General features: G+C 37.8%; 1 protein-coding gene across 15 annotated transcripts in view; it reads left to right on the top strand.

The window, feature by feature from the left end:
* CLOCK (clock circadian regulator) overlaps nucleotides 1-17,902 on the top strand; it is a 128,485-nt gene that overhangs the window by 99,463 nt on the left and 11,120 nt on the right. For 14 of the 15 annotated variants that reach the window (XM_070458065.1, XM_070458067.1, XM_070458059.1 and 11 more), the window contains 6 exons: nucleotides 5,986-6,127; nucleotides 7,856-7,956; nucleotides 8,491-8,580; nucleotides 11,997-12,149; nucleotides 13,572-13,781; nucleotides 14,504-14,709. In XM_070458065.1, coding sequence (XP_070314166.1) covers nucleotides 5,986-6,127; nucleotides 7,856-7,956; nucleotides 8,491-8,580; nucleotides 11,997-12,149; nucleotides 13,572-13,781; nucleotides 14,504-14,709 — 902 coding nt within the window. The remainder of the gene's footprint in view (nucleotides 1-5,985; nucleotides 6,128-7,855; nucleotides 7,957-8,490; nucleotides 8,581-11,996; nucleotides 12,150-13,571; nucleotides 13,782-14,503; nucleotides 14,710-17,902) is intronic. The other variant, XM_070458070.1, reaches the window with a different exon arrangement.

Here is a 17,902-nt window from a genome sequence, read left to right as displayed (position 1 = left end):
ATCATTTTAGATTGGCGATCATTTTAGGTTGACTGTAATTGTCTCCAAAGGAACAAGTGAACTGGAAAACTCAGGGGGAGTGTGGTTTACAGTTGGATTTTAATTTTGTGTTTTTAGAGGCACTACAGTAATCTGGTAATGAAGAGTAGAGATTGAATCAGGCAGAATAGTGAAGAAGTTATTGGCAATGAAGAGTTCCTAGAAAGCTGAGAGGCCAGGACAGGATATTGCACGAATCACCAATATAGATATTGAATTCTGGAGAAGGTCAGAGTTGGTGTGAAGAAGATGATTTTGAGCAGTCAAATGCTGAGTTCCAAAGATCCTTACAGTGCCTTTATAAACTAAAGTGTCTGTTGGTTGTTCTTTTCTTTTTTCTGATGTGAAATATATGTAACAAAATTTACCATCTCAACCAGTTTTAAATTCAGTGGTGTTAGGTACATTCACAGTGTTGTGTAAGCATTACCACCATCCATCACCAAAATGTTTTCATCTTTCCGAACTGAAATTCCATACCCATTGAACAGCAACTCCCCATTCCCCCCTCCCTAACCCCAGGCAGCCACCAGTCCACTTCTGACTGTGACTTTGATTCCTATAGGCACCTCCTGTAAGTGGAAGCATACAGTATTTGTCTGCATGTGATTGACTTATTTCATTTAGCACCTTGTCTAACTCAATGAAACTAAGCCATGCTGTGTGGGGCCACCCAAGACGGATGGGTTATGGTGGAGAGGTCTGACAATGTGGTCCACTGGAGAAGGGAATGACAAGCCACTTCAGTATTCTTACCTTGAGAACCATGAACATTATGAAAAGGCAAAAAGTTAGGACACTGAAAGATGAACTCCCCAGGTCGGTAGGTGCCTAATATGCTACTGGAGATCAGTGGAGAAATAACTCCAGAAAGAATGAAGGGATGGAGCCAAAGCAAAAACAATACCCAGTTGTGGATGTGACTGGTGATACAACCAAGGTCCGATGCTGTAAAGAGCAATATTGCATAGGAACCTGGAATGTTAGGTCCATGAATCAAGGCAAATTGGAAGTGGTCAAACAGGAGATGGCGAGAGGGAACGTCGACATTCTAGGAAGCAACAAACTAAGATGGACTGGAATGGGTAAATTTAACTCAGATGACCCATTATGTCTACTACTGTGGGCAGGAATCCCTTAGAAGAAATGGAGTAGCCATCATGGTCAACAAAAGAACCCAAAATGCAGTGCTTGGATGCAGTCTCAAAAATGACAGAATGATCTCTGTTCGTTTCCAAGGTAAACCATTCAATATCACAATAATCCAATCCTATGCCTCAACCAGTAATGCTGAAGAAGCTGAAGTTGAATGGTTCTATGAAGACCTACAAGACCTTTTAGAAGTAACACCCAAAAAAGATGTCCTTTTCATTATAGGGGACTGGAATGCCAAAGTAGGTAGTCAGGAAACACCTGGAGTAACAGGCAAATTTGGCCTTGGAGTACAGAATGAAGCAGGGTAAAGGCTAATAGAGTTTTGCCAAGAGAACGCACTGGTCATAGCAAACACCCTCTTCCAACAACACAAGAGAAGACTACACATGGACATCACCAGATGGTCAACACCAAAATCACATTGATTGTATTCTTTGGAGCTGAAGATGGAGACGCTCTCTACAGTCAGCAAAAACAAGACTGGGAACTGACTGTGGCTCAGATCATGAACTCCTTATTGCCAAATTCAGACTTAAATTGAAGAAAGTAGGGAAAGCCACTAGACCATTCAGGTATGACCTAAATCAAATCCCTTATGATTACACAGTAGAAGTGAGAAATAGATTTAAGGGACTAGATCTGATAGACGGAGTTCCTGATGAACTATGGACGGAGGTTTGTGACATTGTACAGAGACAGGGATCAAGACCATCCCCATGGAAAAGAAATGCAAAAAAGCAAAATGGCCTGAGGAGGCCTTACAAATAGCTGCGAAGAGAAGAGAAGCAAAAATCAAAGGAGAAAAGGAAAGATATTCCTATTTGAATGCAGAGCTCCAAAGAATAGCAAGGAGAGATAAGAAAGCCTTCCTCAGCGATAAATGCAAGGAAATAGAGGAGAACAACCGAATAGGAAAGACTAGTGCTATCCAAAAGTCTACAAGCAATAAATGCTGGAGAGGGTGTGGAGAAAAGGGAACCCTCTTACACTGTCGGTGGGAATGCAAACTAGTACAGCCGCCATGGAGAACAGTGTGGAGATTTCTTAAAAAACTGGAAATAGAACTGCCATATGACCCAGCAATCCCACTCCTCGGCATACACACTGAGGAAACCAGATCTGAAAGAGACACATGCACCCCAATGTTCATCGCAGCACTGTTTATAATAGCCAGGACATGGAAGCAACCCAGATGCCCATCAGCAGACGAATGGATGAGGAAGCTGTGGTACATATACACCATGGAATATTACTCAGCCATTAAAAAGAATTCAAGTGAATCAGTTCTAATGAGATAGATGAAACTGGAGCCCATTATACAGAGTGAAGTAAGCCAGAAAGATAAAAACCAATACAGTATACTAACACATATATATGGAATTTAGAAAGATGGTAACGATAACCCTATATGCAAAACAGAAAAAGAGACACAGATGTACAGAACAGACTTTTGGACTCTGTGGGAGAAGGCGAGGGTGGGATGTTTTGAGAGAACGGCATCTAAACATGTATATTATCAAGGGTGTAACAGATCACCAGCCCAGGTTGGATGCATGAGATAAGTGCTCAAGGCTGGTGCACTGGGAAGACCCAGAGGGATTGGGTGGAGAGGAAGGTGGGAGGGGGGATCGGGATGGGGAATACATGTAAATCCATGGCTGATTCATGTCAATGTATGGCAAAAACCACTACAATATTGTAAAGTAATTAGCCTCCAACTAATAAAAATAAATGGGAAAAAAATAAAAGGAAAGACTAGAAAGCTCTTCAAGAAAATTAGAGATACCAACTGAACATTTCATGCAAAGATGGGCTCAATAAAGATCAGAAATGGTATGGACCTAACAAAAACAGAAGAAATTAAGAAGAGGTGGCAAGAATACACAGAAGAACTGCACAAAAAAGATTTTCACGAGCCAGATAATCACAATGGTGTGATTCACTCACACTTACCTAGAGCCAGACATCCTGGAATGTGAAGTCACGTGGACCTTAGAAAGCATCACTACGAACAAAGCTAGTGGAGGTGATGGAACTCCAGTTGAACTATTTCAAATCCTGAAAGATGATGGCTGTGAAAGTGCTGCACTCAATATGTCAGCAAATGTGGAAAACTCAGCAGTGGCCACGGACTGGAAAAGGTCAGTTTTCATTCCAGTCCCAAAGGCAATGCCAAAGAATGCTCAAACTACTGCACAATTGCACTCATTTCACACGCTAGTAAAGTAATGCTCAAAATTCTCCAAGCCAGGCTTCAGCAATACGTGAACCATGAACTTCCAGATGTTCAAGCTGGTTTTAGAAAAGGCAGAGGAACCAGAGATCAAACTGCCAACATCTGCTGAATCATCAAAAAAGCAAGAGAGTTCCAGAAAAACATCTATTTCTGCTTTATTGACTATGCCAAAGCCTTTGACTGTGTGGATCACAATAAACTGTGGAAAATTTTGAAAGAGATGGGAATACCAGGCTATCTGACCTGTCTCTTGAGAAACCTATATGCAGGTCAGGAAGGAACAGTTAGAACTGGACATGGAACAACAGACTGGTTCCAAATAGGAAAAGGAGTATGTCAAGGCTGTATATTGTCACTGTGCTTATTTAACTTATATGCAGAGTACATCATGAGAAACGCTGAGCTGGAAGAAGCACAAGCTAGAATCAAGATTGAATCAAGATTGCCAGGATATCAATAACCTCAGATATGCAGATGACACCACCCTTATGGCAGAAAGTGAAGAGGAACTAAAAAGCCTCTTGATGAAAGTGAAGGAGGAGAGTGAAAAAGTTGGCTTAAAGTTCAACATTCAGAAAACTAAGATCATAGCATCTGGTCCCATCACTTCATGGGAAATAGATGGGGAAACAGTGTCAGGCTTTATTTCTTGGGGCTCCAAAATCACTGCAGTTGGTGATTGCAGCCATGAAATTAAATGATGCTTACTCCTTGGAAGGAAAGTTAAGACCAACCTGGATGGCACATTAAAAAGCAGAGACATTACTTTGCCAACAATGGTTCATCTGGTCAAGGCTATGGGTTTTCCAGTAGTCATGTATGGATGTGAGAGTTGGACTGTGAAGAAAGCTGAGTGCTGAAGAAGTGATGCTTTTGAACTGTGGTGTTGGAGAATACTCTTGAGAGTCCCTTGGACTGCAAGGAGATCCAACCAGTCCATCCTAAAGGAGATCAGTCCTGGGTGTTCAGTATAAGGACTGATGCTGAAGCTGAAACTCCAATACTTTGGCCACCTCATGCGAAGAGTTGACTTATTGGAAAAGACTCTAATACTGGGAAGCATTGGGGGCAGGAGGAGAAGGGGACAACAGAGGATGAGATGGCTGGATGGCATCACCGACTCGATGGACATGAGTCTGAGTAAACTCCGGGAGTTGGTGATGGACAGGGAGACCTGGCATGCTGCGATTTATGGTGTCACAAAGAGTCAGACACGACTGAGCAACTGAACTGAATGTTCTCAAGGTTCATCTATATTGTAATGTGTCAGAGTTTCTTTTTGAAATTAAGCAGTATTGCATTGTATATATATACCACAGTTTGTTTATTCATCCATCCATCAATGGACACTTGAGTTGCATCTATCTTTTTGACTATTTGTGGTTAATGCTTCTAGGAACATGGCTTACAAATACACATTTGACTCCCTGCTTTTAATTCTTTTGAGCATATACCCAGAAATGAAGTTGTTGGATCGTATAGTAATTCTGTGTTTAGTTTTTTGAGGAGCTTTCACACTTTTCCATAGGAGCTCTACTGTTTATACAGTCTTATCAGGCCCCCAGGTGGCTCAGTGGTGGAGAACCCACCTGCCGGTGCAGAAGACACGGGGGATGTGAGTTCAGTCCCTGGGTCTGGAAGGTCCCCTGGAAGGGGACATGGCAGCCGCCTCCAGTGTTCTTGCCTGGAGAACGCCATGGGCAGAGGAGCCTGGCGGGCTGCAGTCCGTAGGGCCGCAGAGAGCTGGGCGTGACTGAGCAGCTGGGCACCCTCACCCCCTGGCACTGCACAGGGGCGCTGGTGTCTTCATGTCCTCACCAGTGCTCGTGATTTTCTAATTTTTTTGGTAATAGCCATCTTGATAGATTTAAAGTGGTATTTCTTGGTTTTGATGGGCACTTCCCTAATGATTACTGATATTAAGTATCTTTTCATGTGTTTATTGGCCATTTAAATATCTTCTTGGAAGAAATCTCTATGCAAGACTTTTGCCCATTTTTTAATTGGATTTTTTTGGGTTTTTTTTTTTTTTTTTTTTTTTTGAGTGGTAGGAGCTCTTTATATATTCTGGGTATTAATTCTTTATCAAATAAATGACTTACAAATGTTTTCTCCCATTCCTTGGTGCCTTTCCACTTTGTTTATAGGGTCCTTTGATGCACTACTGTTCCCTGTGCTTTAGTGTCATATCCAAGAAGTCATTGCCCAGTGCAGTGTTATTAAAGCTTTCCCCCTTTCTTCCCTAAAAGTTTTGTAGTTTTAGTTCTAATGTTTAGATCTTTGATCCATTTTGCGTTAATTTCTATATATGCTGTAAGATAATAGTCCAGCTTTATTCCTTTGCATCTGTTGTTTCTTTCAGTAGAGAAGGAAACCAAAACTTTCTGGCTATAAAAAAATAAATTTTCATTTCTTTACCTAGTTATTACACAGGTACACTTGTCTTGTTATGGGTGAAAACTGATTTTGGGGAGGGGAAATTAGCAAGCAATATGCTAATTTGGGATCTCTGAACTGAACCACAGAAGGCATTTACTTTACTCTTGTCTCCTTAGAGCCAAGATTCTGGGTCTGATAATCGTATAAATACAGTTAGTCTCAAGGAAGCGTTGGAAAGGTTTGATCACAGCCCAACTCCTTCTGCTTCTTCCCGGAGTTCAAGAAAATCATCTCACACAGCAGTCTCGGACCCTTCCTGTGAGTACCCCAGCTTGAAAGCAGACGTCCTTTAAAGATGTCCTTCTAAATTGTTTGCATTATTGTTACCAGCATTTTTCATCAGCTGCCACTTTCAAATGATAAGTGTTTACATTTCTGAAATACATTTCTTTTTCAGTGAGCAAGAGGCACATTGCTCACATTTAGCAAAGAATTAACTTATAAAGTAACCTGTAGAATATGTAGGCAGTAATGTTGGTATTGGTATTTTTAATCATCCCCCAGAAAGAAAGCAAAACTATTACAGTAATTCCTTTTTTATTGATAGAACCTGTAAGTGTTCTTAGTTTGCTTTTTAGAAAGTGTTTTCTGGGTATTTTGTCTTTATGAAGACACACATAATTGTCATTAAATTAATACCCTTTTAAATTTTTTAAAAAGAATCTAGCACTTTCATTTCTCAGAGTACTAAAACTGTGTATAATGAAAAAGGGACTTGTTTGAACTACTCAACATCTACATGATGAGTGGAACATCAAAGTGGTTAAACATAGAATATCTGAGATTTTAGGGGGTAAAACGTCCTTATTATAGCTCTTTCTTTCTTTTTAAAGAAAAAAATTTATTTTACTGTTGTAAGAATTAAAATGAAATCCTTTAAGTGTATGATATATTATTGTTGACTAGAGGTATGATATTTTACTGCAGATCTCCAGAGTTTATTCATCATGCTTATCTGAAACTTTATGCCCACTAATTAATAACTCCCCATTTCCTGCCCCCCGCCCTTGGCAGTCACCATTGTGCTGTTTGTTTCAATGAGTTTGACTATTTTAAATAACCTCATATCAATTATGAGATACTTGTTTTTTCTGTCGTTGCCTATTTCACTTAGCATAATGGCCTAAGTTTCATTCATGTAACATATTGTAGAATGTCCTTCCTTTTTTGGGATAAATAGTAGTATTTCATTGTATGTATATATCACATTTTATTAATCCTTTCACCTGTCAACAGATATTTAGATTGTCTCCATACCTTGGCTATTGTGAATGGTACTGCAGTGAACATTGGAATGCTAATATCTCTTTAAGATGCTGACTTCAATTTTTTTTGATAAATACTCAGAAGTGGGATTTCTAGTTCATATATGGTAGTTCTAATCTTAATATTTTTGAAAAACGGCCATATTGTTTCCACAATATCTGTATCATTTCCCATCCCCATCAACAGTGTGCAAGGTTTCCAGAACTTCACACCAACACTTGTCTTTAGATTTTTTTTTAACATTTTATAAGGTTTTTTTTTTTAGTTGATTTACAATGTGATTTTTTTATAGTAACCGTTCTTTAGAGGTAGAGGTGATATCTCATTGTGGTTTTGATTTCCTTTTCCCTGATGTTCAGTGGAATATTGAGTATTATTTCACATATTGGCTGGCCATCTCTGTGTCTTGTTTGAGGAAACTTTCAAGTCCTTAGGCCATTTTTAAAATTAAGTTTATTGGTTTTTTCTATTATAGAATTGTAGGGGTAGTAACCATTTTATATTTGAAATTTTCCTATTTCAGATATTTTCTTTATCCTTAAAAAAGAGGTAATTAAAATAAATCATCTTGTTGTCATAGACTTCACTTTTACTGAATAATTTAGAAAAACAACTCTTTTACAGACCGCTTTTATTCACCGGAATGCATTTTGAGATTGATCTTTGAAAATTGTATTTTTAAAGTACTAATGCCCTTCTGTTTCTGTTGACCAACCTTAGCTACACCAACAAAGATCCCAACAGATACTAGCACTCCTCCCAGACAGCATTTACCAGCTCATGAAAAGGTGGCACAAAGGAGGTCATCCTTTAGTAGTCAGGTAAACTCTTCAGGTAGTATTTTTCTGAATAAAGACTTATTAAAAGGGGTGGGGGGTCATCTAAATATTGATAAATTCATTTATTCATTATCCCTTTCTATGAAATTTAAAGTAGTTGTTGATATACAACACTTACTCAAGGTCTTCATTTTTTTGTGAAGTAGTAGTTAATACAAGTCCTTTTGATTATTTTTCAGATAAAATGTTAGATTTTTTTTTAATTATGGGAAGCTGATAATTTAGAGCCATTTTATATCTAATTTCAAACACTAATCACTTTCAGTAAAGTCCAGGTAACTCTTTTTGAGAGCCCATGCAAGATACTGTGACAGATGCCTTGAAAGATAAAAAGATAAATAGGAAACAAGCATTTCCAGTTTAGAGGGAGAGACAGGCCTGTGCTCATCTAAAAATGTATGAGGCTCATCTGAAAGCTGTAATTCAGTTATAAAGATGCCATGGTGATATTTCTGGTGGGAGTATTCATGTATGGAAATGATTGTCACCCAGTGTTATTTTTTATTTTGCTTCTAGTCTATAAATTCCCAGACTGTTGGTCAGTCATTAACACAGCCTGTGATGTCTCAATCTGCAAATTTACCAGTTCCACAAGGCATGTCCCAGGTATTTTTATTTGTTTGTTAAATATTTTAAAATTATAGTCTTTAAGCTACTAATGGGGCTTCCCTCATAGCTCAGTCGGTAAAGAATCTGCCTGCAATGCAGGAGACCCCAGTTTGATTCCTGGATCGGGAAGATCTGTTGGAGAAGGGATAGGCTACCCACTTCAGTATTCTTGGGCTTCCCTTGTGGCTTAGCTGGTAAAGAATCCGCCTGCAAGGTGGGAGACCTGGGTTCGACCCCTGGGTTGGGAAGATCCCCTGGAGAAGGGAAAGTCTACCCACTCCAGTATTCTGGCCCGGAAAATTTCATGGACTGTATAGTCCAAGGGGTTCCAAAGAGTTGGACACAACTGAGTGACTTTCACTTTCAAGCTACTAGTGATTTTTAAAAATACAGATGCAGTAAATCTCAGTTGTGGATGTTTAGAATACCTGGGGATTTTTTGATTGTCAATGCTATTGAGGTGCCTCTGGTACTTCAGTTGTCTTTTAGGGTTCATGACAGTTTTGCACAACAAAAAGCTATCCTGATTAATCCCTGTTGAGAAATACTGTGGTGGCTCAGATTGCAGTACAGAAGACCTGGTCAGGAAGATTCCCTGGTGAAAGGAATAGCTACTCACTCCAGTATTCTTGCCTGGAGAATTCCATGGACAGAGAAGCCTAGAGGTCTATAGGCCATGGGGTCACAAAGAGTTGGACATGACTGAGTGACTGACACTCTCACTTTTCATAGAAAAATATTAAAGATGAAAGGTAGTTGTTCATTTTGTTCTTCCCATTGATATTGGAAGAATTGAGTAATTTTATTCATATATTCATTTGTTTATATATAAGCCATTTATTAAGCTCCTTAGATTATCAGGTATTGCAGGTGCTGGCAGTGCAAATATATCTATACTAAGAAACATTATTACATCTAGAGGGAATGATAGATAACTACAAATAGTCTATGCTCAAGGTCTAAAGCTTGATACGTGAGCACATTAGATGGACTGTTAATTGCAGACTGAGGAAGTGAAAGAGAACTTTCTGGAAGAATTGTTACTTGGGCTGAGTCCCAAAGGAGGCTTAAATATAAAAGCTAGCAAGACAAAGGAGAGGAATTACAAAAGTGACACTTTTGATTATAACTTCACAACTTTTCATTTATGATTGCACTCACTCAGTGCCTCAGACAAGTGAAAAAACTAAGTTGTACTAGAAATAATCTGAAATTTTCTGTTGTGTTTGATGTTGAAGCTATCTCCACATTGTCTTAATTTCAAATAATATTAACACTAGGTATCTAAAAATACCTTTATCTTATATGGTTGTTACTTAAATTGTGCTTAGCTGCTCAGTCTTGTCCGACTCTGCGACCCATGGACTGTAGCCCACCAGACTCCTCTGTCCATGCGGTTCTCCAGGCAAGAATACTGGAGTGGGTTGCCATGCCCTTCTTCAGGGGGTCTTCCCAACCCAGGGATCGAACCCAGGTCTCCCGCACTGCAGGCGGATTCTTTACCATCTGAGCCACCAGACATATATAATTATAGCTATTATATATTATGATACTTGTACAAATATATTGACATTGCTGTAAACTGTCGTAATCTAAATAACAATCTAATTGTCATAATCTTGACTTTTAGCAACACATAATTGTGTAAGGTATTTATAGCAGCACTATATTATTAAATAGTATCTGGAGTTGCAGTAGTTTTCATCAGCACTGAGTCCTCAAATAAGTATTCAAATCTCATTTCACTCAGTGATAAAGCCAAACACTTTTCTTCTTAGTTCTTTGATTTTGTTTCCCATTATTCTGCTTTCTGTGTTTATTCTTATTTGTATTTAATAGAAATTCTTTAAGTGGTGACAGTATAATGTTTATCTAAAGGTATAAATAACTTTAGGATACAATATATTTATATGATATAAATATAAATTTTCAAATAAAAAATTAAGGCATGAGGATATTAAATTTGTAATATTTTTTCATACCTAGTGTAATCTGATGTTTGATTTGGTTATTGTCAACTTCAGAAGTCAGAGTTGTATTTGAAAAGTAATATTCAATATTCTCAAAACAAACTTTTGAAGATAGGGTAAAAAAGCTTTTGGGGTGTCATTTGCTTTTGCATGCATTGTAGGAGACTCTTAAGGTAAGACAGATTTCCAATGAAGTGAAATTCTTTCTGCTTTTATACTGTATCCTGTGCTGAATATTCCTGGAAATAAGTAAATGAGCCTATTTAAATTTAAGTGGTGAGTCACTAAATGTGCTTAGTTTCAAGCAGTAGTAAATAGAAGCTGTCTGTAACTCAGGTGAAGCGGAAATAAGTGAGATTGAAAACCTTACTCTGTAAGTAGAATAACTATGCTTTTGTTGGCAAATGCAGCATTCACTTATAATTGCTTGGTCTTTAAAAGCCTAGGTTTTTGTGTTTGAGAACAGTTTTTTGAAAATTTTATGGTTGGTTAAATCTGTCAGATTTTTATAACTTTCTAATGACCTGCACAAAGAAGACATTCTTGGGATGACAGAATTTTATGTGAATAACTCCAGGTGCAGGCTGCTTTTTCATTTGTTAGAACATCAGGAATGAAGTTCAATAACTTGTTCTATCAAGTAGTAGCGCCACAGTAGGAACTTAGGTCTTTAAAAGCCAGTGTTATTAAGTCATCTTGTAATCAGTCAAGCTGTAGTCAGAAGCTGGATGGGAAATTTGAACAGGGATGGCATAAAAAAGTATTAACTGGTAACAGAGATTAACTACTGAGAGCAGTTAAGAGAACTCAGAAGGATACAGGGAAGACCAGTGTAGACAGCAGCCACTAAAGGTGAGTGAAAGGGGGGGTTGCCGAGGGGAAGAGCTCAGAAGACTCCTCCGTCCTCCTGAGCTCCTGCTCCTCCAGGCCAGGCTGAGACTCAGGTCCCGTAGGAGCCGCCGTGGCTAGCCACTGGGTGTGCACACACCACTGAAGTGCCCAGACTTGGGCTGGGGAGCGAGAAGCCACCTGCTGGAACAGCAGTCAGATTTGCTGGGAGGCTGCCCACTGCAAGCCAGTGAGACTTGCTGGAAAGCCAGCTGCTGGATGCTGGTGATACTCGCTGGGATGCTACCCGCTGGCATAAGAACGAGAAGGAAAAGCACTAGAACCAGAGAGGTAACCCAGTCTCCCTTTACAGCATCCCTCCACATCATCACTGACATGACTGCTGGTGCCTGCTGATTAAGGAGAAACATTTATAGGGTCCAGCTCTAGTGCCACAAAGCTGAGCAATGATAGGTGAATTAGATGTTGAGAAGCAATAAATTAGTAACTGGCATGACATTCCTAATTCATGATGCACTGCTTACATTTCACATTTTACAGTTATGAGAAGTGATTGTAAAATATGTTACACTTTTTCCATCCACGATACTTAAGTTTCAGTTCTCAGCTCAGTTAGGAGCCATGCAGCATCTCAAAGACCAATTGGAGCAGCGGACTCGGATGATAGAGGCGAATATTCATCGGCAACAAGAAGAACTAAGAAAAATTCAAGAACAGCTTCAAATGGTTCATGGTCAAGGGCTGCAGGTAAGTTACTACATTTGATGACAAACAAAGCATGCCGTTTGTATTTTGGCTTCTTAGGAAATTGACTCTTCTTAATAAAAACTGAGATGCAAAAGATATGTTTCATCCATTTAGTTCAGTAAATACTCATTGGTTATATACTCATTATGATTGCATTTACAGTTCAGTTCAGTCGCTCAGTCATTTCCGATTCTGCGAGCTCATGAATTGCAGCATGCTAGGCCTTCCTACCCATCACCAACTCCCAGAGTTTACTCAAACTCATGTCCATTGAGTTGGTGATGCCATCCAGCCATCTCATCCTCTTGTCGTCCTCTTCTCCTCCTGCCTTCAGTCCCTCCCAGCATCAGGGTCTTTTCCAGTGAGTCAACTCTTCACATGAGGTAGCCAAAGTATTGGAGTTTCAGCTTCAGCTTCAGCATCAGTCCTTCCAATGAACACCCAGGACTGATCTCCTTTAGGATGGACTGGTTGGATCTCCTTGTAGTCCAGGGACTCTCAAGAGTCTTCTCCAACACCACAGTTCAAAAGCATCAATTCTTCAGCACTCAGCTTTCTTCACAGTCCAACTCTCACATCCATACATGACCACTGGAAAAACCATAGCCTTGACTAGACGGACCGTTGTTGGCAAAGTAATGTCTCTGCTTTTTAATATGCTATTCCACTGGTGAAGGGAATGGCAAACCACTTCAGCATTCTTGCCTTGAGAACCCATGAACAGTATGAAAAGGCATTTACAGTAGCTAAAGATAATTGATTCCTAAGAGTGTTTCCATCAGCATTTTTGTTTCTCCAGATTAGAGTCATCTTTTAGCAATCTAATTATTAGTAAGCTTAAACTCCCATAATATCAAAATAATACTTTACGTATACTTTTAGGTACATGTAGGTAACAGAATTTAAAGTTAATCATCAGTAATTTTTCTAATAACTTACTGGTAGGTATGATTCAAATTATAGTCTTATTTGGTCAACCAACAAGGCCAAAGTTATGTCTATCCCATGCAACTAGGACTTTGGTAAAAACTTCAAGTGAAAACCACTTCTCTTTAATGCCATGAATTATAAATGATGAGTGATGCACAGCTTCCAATCCACAGACCTCTGAGTAGCTAAGTTAGGGTAATGGTAACATATATAATAATCCTCAACATGTAAAGTGTCAAGCAAGTAGAAGTTTTGAAATGTATAATGCTTTTTCTGACAATTAGAAACATAATTAGGGGTGAGGATGATTGTATGAATGAAAATGAGTATCATGTTTTATTCAGTAATTATTTATTGCTCATTGTTCATTCAGAATGACTTAGTCTTCTCGTTACTTGCTTTTAAAACTTAATTTTTAGCTATTTTTGCTAAAAATGCTCTCATTCTTTTTAATTTAAAAAGATCATTTTAACATAATCTTTATTTTTAAAGATGTTTTTACAACAGTCAACCCCTGGATTGAATTTTGGTTCTGTTCAACTTTCTTCTGGAAATTCATCTACTATCCAGCAGCTTGCACCTATAAATATGCAAAGCCAGGTTGTTCAAACTAACCAGATTCAAAGTGGAATAAATACTGGACACATTGGCACAACTCAGCATATGATACAACAGCAGACTTTACAAAGTACATCAAGTCAGGTAATGTTATTGAGTACAGTGGGCTAGGGAATGTTCAGTGATTGAAATGTGTGGTGTTGCTAAGACAAAAACAAAAGGTTCATTTTGAACAATACCATATGTAAAACTTTGATAGTAATAATTAGAAACTATAGTCTTTAGAGTGATAAAGTATTTTGTGCAAATTTGTTCTTAAAGTGTTGAATGTTGAATGCTTTCTGTATTTCAACATGTAGAAAATTTTTGCAGTTTGCTTGAAATGAATATGCAGACTACTTCTGTGTGTGGAGAAAAAAAGAAAGTTGCAGGACTCTGACCAGGATGTGTGTTACCATATGTGAAGAGTGTATTTTGTTAGGGCAGTGATGGCTCAATTAATATTCTAGGAAATTCTGGTAATTGACATGCATCTGTGATTGTAAATCTCAAGACTTCTAATGAAATACATAAAAATGTCAAATGTCAGTTACTTTGGGTGTTTAGTAGTTCTTCATGTGTATTTTATGTCATCGTTGTTAAGATCATGCTCCTTTTCAAAAATCATAGCTTACCTTCCAGCAAAATATTGAAGACTGATTCATTCTCAGTTATTGCAAGTTATTCCTTGATGGTTCAGTTTCTCCCAGAGTAGTATGTTCTGCCACTTCTTTTTCTATCATGTCAACTATTGTCAGAATGATGAGTGGTAGAAGCATACTTCCTGAATAAATTTTTTTCTGTCTGTGAAATCTTCCCTGTTCTAGCAGAGTCAACAGAATGTACTGAGTGGCCACAGTCAACAAACATCTCTTCCCAGTCAGACACAGAGCACCCTTACAGCGCCACTGTATAACACTATGGTGATTTCTCAGCCGACGGCCGGAAGCATGGTCCAGATTCCATCTAGTATGCCACAAAACAGTTCCCAGAGTGCTGCAGTAACCACGTTCACTCAGGACAGACAGATCAGGTAGCTGTCATGTTTCCAAAGATGTCAGTTGTTTGATTATAAAACAATACTTGGATTTTTTTTATGAGATTTTAATTTATTGCTCACTCTAGAATTTGAAATAAAAACAATGTATCCTTGTTGAAGTACTTTATAATAAAAGAGTAATAGAAATTTTATTTCATGTTATTTCATGTTCAAAAATGTGCTAACATATGGTAGAATCCAAATTCTACACAAGTTTTATGATAGGTTTTGTCTGTATCACTATAAAACTTTCATCTCTTCAATACAGCCGTTCTTGTGTTGTCAATGTAGTAGCAATGGTAAAGGTGTATGCTACCATAGTTTATACGTGTTATGGAGTAAGTGTAGCTCACCTTTCTTGAGTTTTGTTAAGTACTGTACTAAATGCTCAAAGTATATTATCTCATTTAATTCTTATTAAAAAAAAATGTGTGAAGGTCTTTATTTCCCAGGAAAGAATAAAAAATTTGGTCAAGGGTCTGAAGCTGTGAAGGGAGTGAAGAAGGGGATCTGAATTCAAAACTGGGTGTCTGATTTCAGAGCTCAAGTGCTTAAACATATACTACACTAAAGTTTTATGGGCAATTCTAGAAAAAATCGCCATCTGTGGCTAATTTTAGTCTTCCAAATAGCTGACCTAGAAATAGGTATTTTAAAAAAATAACCTTTTCAAATATTAGGAAGAAAGGTATCTTTCAAAACTATAGGATTTCTGCAGTCTTAAAAATTACATTTTAAATGCATTTTATTTTTACTTATTTTAATGCAATGTAAGTAGACTGCTGCTTTTATAATAAAATCTTGCTGTTGAATTAGACTTTGTAGTAGATTTTATTGAAACCCTATTAATAATTTCCAGAGTGTAAGGAAGCTGCTGGATTGCAGAAGCAGTAAGATCAGAGAGAAACTCACTGCTTCTTTTTGGAACTCAGTTCCTTCAAGTTAAAAAGTCTAGCTTTCAAAGGAAGTGTTACGAATATACTTCATAGAAATATTATAAAGGGCTAGATTTAAAGCCCAAGGGAAATCCATTAACATAAAATGTTGACATGCATTTTAGAGGACACAGTTTAGCAATTTGTAGACAGCTGTTTTTTGAAGGGGGAAAAACAACTTCAGCAAACATTTGAGTGCCTGCTTATTATGAGTATGGCATATTCTATATCCCAGAAGAAAGATCAGACTAGTCAAAGCTGTAGAAAGGTGAATAAATCAGCACTATCTGATGTGATAAATGCTTAGTAGATCTGTGAAAAGGAGGAAGTGAGCAGGTTTATGGGTGAGGCGAGCAGGTGAAGAGAGGAGTGTGGTCAGGGAAAAGTTCAGGGGAGAGATGCTCAGCCTGTGTCTTAAGAGCATTGCTTTAGATGTGTGTGTAGCACGGAGTCACAGGAAGGTATTCTAGGCAGAGGGAGCAGTGTATACAAAAAAAGAAGTTAAAGCCAAAGTAAATTGCAGAGTGTCTTTTGGTGCCAGAGAGGAATGAGATGTTCTCATACTTAGCAGTGGGCAGTTGGTCAATTCAGATGCTAAATTCTTTTAAGATTACAGAGGAATTAGTGCTTAGCACTTCTGTGATTAAGCCACTTTGTAATGTTATTTGTTTGTAAAGTTTTCATTATGTATGTTTTTGCATTAAATAATACATTTGATCCTAAAGTACATAATATACAATGCTTTAAGATTTGGTATGGATTCAAAATAGGTTTGTTTTGTCTTATGGAACATTTAAACTGTATGAAAATGCTAAGTGTAGTTATAATTATCTACCTTAAAACAGGTTGTAATTACAGTTATATCAAGTTAAATCTACAGTAGAGTCTTATCTCAGTTTCCTCACCTTAGTGACCAGTGATAGAAACTGACTTCATCTCACAGAAAAGGCAGATAGAAATGATATCTCTCCCTGAAGAGGCATTGTTTTTTTGTTATTTTTCTTTTATTAAAGACTGTGGAAGCAGGAAGGTAGTGGGTGGGAGGGAGTATTAGTGAATTGTAATACAGTGGGTACTGCGTGTGATAAATTTGTAAATTGAAGGCACTTTTATATGCTGTTAGAATGTCATTTAGTTTTGAAACATAAATGTCATTTATGTTTATAAGACACAACTTATGATGTAAACATCTATAAACTTAGAGATTTTTTAAGAATTCCTTTAGAACAGCTTTAAGTTTATTTTGATTAGCAAAATGAACCATGTGTCACATATATCTAACTCCCAAGTACTTAGTAGTTTTATAAAAAGAAAAAAGTTGATATTTTTAACAGATTAAAAACTTTGCATGCATGCATTACATTTTTTTTTATTGTGGTGAAATACACATTACAAAATATTCACTATGCTAACCATTTTCACATGTGCAGTTCATTGACATACGAGTAGGTTGGCACCATTGTGACAGTCACTACCATCAATCTCCAGAAATTTTTTCTTCTTCCCAAACTAAAAATCTGTATTCATCAGACAATATGTTTTGCTCTTCCCCCTAACTCTTGGAAATCACCATTCTGCTCTGTAAGCACATAAGTGTGAGTTTGACTACTCTAGATGCCATATGTAAATGGCATCATATAATGTATGTCTTTTCTACCTGGCTTATTTCACTTTGCATAATGTCCTCAAGGTTCAGCCATGTTATAGCATGCATCAGAATTTCCTTCCTCTTTAAGGCTAAGTGTTATTCAGTTGTAATGTGTATACCACATTTTGTCGACCCATTTGTCTACTGATGGACACTTGGGTTATATCCATCTTTTGGAAATTGTGAATAGCCGCTATGAACATTGGTGTGCAACTGTGTGAGTCCCTGTTTTCCATTCTTTTGAGTATATGTACAGAAATGGAATTGCTGGATCATATGGTTGTTACATTTTTAGTTGTGGCGAAAGACCACCATACTGTTTTCCATAATGGACAAACCACTTTATATTCCCACCAACAGTGCACAGAAATTCCAGTTTCTCCGCATCCTTGTCAACATAATTACGTTGTTTGATAGTAGCCATCCTACTGAATGTGATGTGGTATCTCATAGTGGTTTTGATTTGCATTTCCCTAATGATTAGTCATATTGAGTATCTTTTCAGTGCTTATCGACCAATTGTATATAGTGTGAAGAAATATCACTTAGGACCCTTGGTGGTTTTTTAATCAGATTGTTTGCTGCTGTGTTGTAGTATTGCTTT

Source organism: Odocoileus virginianus, chromosome 29 (genome assembly GCF_023699985.2).
Source record: "Odocoileus virginianus isolate 20LAN1187 ecotype Illinois chromosome 29, Ovbor_1.2, whole genome shotgun sequence".
Taxonomy (NCBI): Eukaryota; Metazoa; Chordata; class Mammalia; order Artiodactyla; family Cervidae; genus Odocoileus; species Odocoileus virginianus.
Note: the sequence above shows the minus strand (reverse complement) of the source record. Positions and strands in the feature narration are given on the sequence as shown.